This window comes from Culex pipiens, chromosome 1, assembly GCF_016801865.2.
Source record: "Culex pipiens pallens isolate TS chromosome 1, TS_CPP_V2, whole genome shotgun sequence".
In the NCBI taxonomy this organism is placed as follows: Eukaryota; Metazoa; Arthropoda; class Insecta; order Diptera; family Culicidae; genus Culex; species Culex pipiens.
The window spans coordinates 59,936,878-59,939,862 of record NC_068937.1 but is presented as its reverse complement, the minus strand read 5'-3'; the positions used below and the strand labels follow the sequence as shown (position 1 = coordinate 59,939,862).

General features: G+C 46.0%; 1 protein-coding gene across 1 annotated transcript; it reads right to left on the bottom strand.

Moving 5' to 3' along the window:
• Positions 1-790: 790 nt before the first annotated feature.
• On the bottom strand, positions 791-2,751 carry LOC120429687 (uncharacterized). Its single transcript, XM_039594719.2, has one exon. It carries the CDS (start codon positions 2,628-2,630, stop codon positions 2,199-2,201), a length of 432 nt encoding a protein of 143 aa, XP_039450653.1. The 5' UTR covers positions 2,631-2,751; the 3' UTR covers positions 791-2,198.
• Between the last annotated feature and the right edge of the window lie 234 nt (positions 2,752-2,985).

Genomic DNA, 2,985 nt, shown 5'->3' with positions numbered 1-2,985 from the left:
CAACTGCTGTGGATGTACCTGAGCATCGCAGAACGGGGTTTCTCTTCTTTCCATTTCAGCTATCAGCTATCTTCTGTTTATTTTGTTTTCACTGATTTTCTAAAACGGCTTCTGTTTACTATCCTCCATTTAATTTCGATTTTACTTATTTGATTCTCTTATTTCTCAACGCTTTTCCACTCTATTTTACCAATTGATGTTGCTGTAAAAAACTGTCTGCTTTCCCTTAATTTGGCAGCGATGTCAATTTTGTTTATCATGTGCCTTTTCTTTATTTATCTATTTGAATAATTTCTCATCTTCCCTGTAAATTGCCCTCAATACAATCTAAGCTTGTTTGTTACCTCTTTTTATTAACTATTGTTAATTTCTTTATCTACTTCATAAATTACTATCTTCCTTTTACTACATAGTATATTTCCTTCACTGTCCATTGTTTTGAAACTTCACCTTTTTCTTAAGCAAGTGAGGTTCGAGCCCTTACTCAATTTATGGAATGATTAAAGGATTAACACAAATATTACTACTGTACTTTTGAAAAACTTTTCTAAAATGCTTAGGACCAAAATATTGTAACACAACACCGCGACAAAAGAAATAGCAACAGATAAACACAACTCAACAATAGGGGAGATTTCAGGAGAAAACAATACACACTAAATATCAATTAGTTTTTGAATTCAAACAAAAAATAAAACAGTTTTTGCTTTAATGAAAATTGATAGGCACACTATAAATGGTTAGGCGCTTATACTTACATCAAACCCTACGTAATGTACCACCCCCGGCCGAGTTAAAATGCGTAACCGGAAAAGAAGGTGTGCATGCCTGGCACGAACACTCAAAGCGTGTTCTAGCGTGCTGCTCGTACTGACTCAGAGCAAGGGTGAGATGTAGGTGTAAGGGCAGTGCGTGTTCGTCGGGAACCTGGTGCATAAGATCGGTCAAGGCCCGTTCTTACACTGAAAATTGCGAATTGCGAATTGCGAAATTCTTAAATTCTTAAATTCTTAAATTCTTAAATTCTTAAATTCTTAAATTCTTAAATTCTTAAATTCTTAAATTCTTAAATTCTTAAATTCCCAAATTCTTCAATTTTCAAATTCCTGATTTTGAATTCATTTTTTTTTATTTTTGATAAAAATTGTGTTTTTGATATTAGAATTTCGGGTTTTTCGTAAATTTGTAAATTTTACTTAATTTCGATCCCGTCCGTGTGGATCAATTGGACAGCGCAATGGACTCACAATCCAGAGGTTGCTGATTGGTACTAGCAATAGTGGCCGACAGCTATAAAGACAACTTCTTTTTTTTAATCCATTTCTACCAAAAAACTATATGAAACTATTGGCACTACGCCCCCCGGGGCATGGCCTTCCTCTAACGTGGGATTTCTGCTCCAGCGCCTCTGACGAGACAGGAGAAACCGGGACCGACGTTTTACTTCACCATCCGATAGAAGCTCAGTGGATAAGGCGGGAATCGAACCCGCGTCTCATAGCATCATCGGGATCGGCAGCCGAAGCTATTGTAACCATATTAAGAACGATCATGGGCGATCATCAATTTCCCCTAAATGAGCGAGCGCCAACTGGGTGAGGTGGTGAGTTTCGGAACTAAAAATTTAAAAAAATAGGTCAACTCTACATCTCCCGTAGACGATGATCGTGTGATATATTGACCTGGCCGAAACTCTCTCAATTTTCCGCTAAGTGCTTAGCAACCAGGGCACCTTGCGAGTAGGACTCGGCCTTGGCCAATCAGAGCCGGCCACGAGTGAGCCATTTTTCGCGGTCAAGGTCTCGACCTAGTGTCGTCAAGGGCTCTCTGCCATTTGCTCCGAGATCGTGCGCTAGTGAAGATCACCAGCATTTAGGGAAGTGTAGTAGTTGCGAAAATTTACAAGTCTGCCAATTAGCCAAGCCGTTGAATTTAAGTCCGCGTGTGCAAAGCGAAGTGTATTTGGACGTGAGTTCACTCCCGAGTTATTTTAGTTCTTTTAATTAATTTAGATCACTTTACTAATTTTGTGAAATTAGGCCCAAGTCGCTAGACTAGCGTTTTTCCGCTCCCCCCCCCCGCGGGCGTGTTGTTACAAACCAGAACCAAAGGTAATTAAATTCATTAAATTAGGCCAGTGATCTAAGTTGCCCCGTTTCGCCCGTAGAACCTTCAGGCGAAGGTTCTTTTGGTAGGTTCTACATCCCACCAGCACCTGCGAACGTTTCACAACGCGGTGCAGCACTGTGAGGTAAGCACCACGCCACCGCGTGCTTCACACCGGAGCAGCCCAAGCAAGCCCGCACAGCGAACGAACCGTGCCTATCCGCCAGGGTCCGCCGAGAGTCCGTAGGAGGACACACCATCCCCTCCGAGCCACAGGACGCGATCGTCGACGAGGCTCCAGCATAGCTGGCCCGCTGAGCCGCCCACGCGGCCACGTGGTGTCGTCCGTAGAGGTTGCCGCCATCAACCTTGAGCCACTGGACCACCATCGACTTTCGTCCACATCCGTTCGAACCGGCGATTGACCCGCGACACGTGGCCAGCAGCTTTAGCTCGAAGCACGAGTCCGTAGCGTGCCCGCCAACGCACGTGAGCCATTGGACCCAGCCGTGTCCAACCAGCATCGCTGGCGAACAATCCGACAACGATCGGCAGGTGAGTTGTCCGTAGGAGACGCGTCAAATCTCTGAGCGAGTGGACCTCACCGGCGCCTGGAAGTGCCAAGATCGAGTGCCACGTGTCCCAGCGAAGGAGTCCTGCCCAGTAGCAGCGTTCGTACCAGGCGGCCCGAGAGCCCGCCCAGACGTAGCAGAAGCAGATCAGCACCCGTGATCGCGAGAACCGGCCGGCAGCGTAGTCGGCAGCGGCGTTCATCCGCCGAGCAACAGCAGCGATACCGCGAGTCAGCGGCCGCAGCAGCAGAGCAACGTGTCCGTAGCGTGCCCGCCAACGCACGTGAGCCAGAGGACCCAGTCGTTC

Bases quoted from the DNA above. Each gene is read 5' to 3' on its own strand.
- LOC120429687 (XM_039594719.2), bottom strand. From the start codon at position 2,630: ATGCTGGTTGGACACGGCTGGGTCCAATGGCTCACGTGCGTTGGCGGG.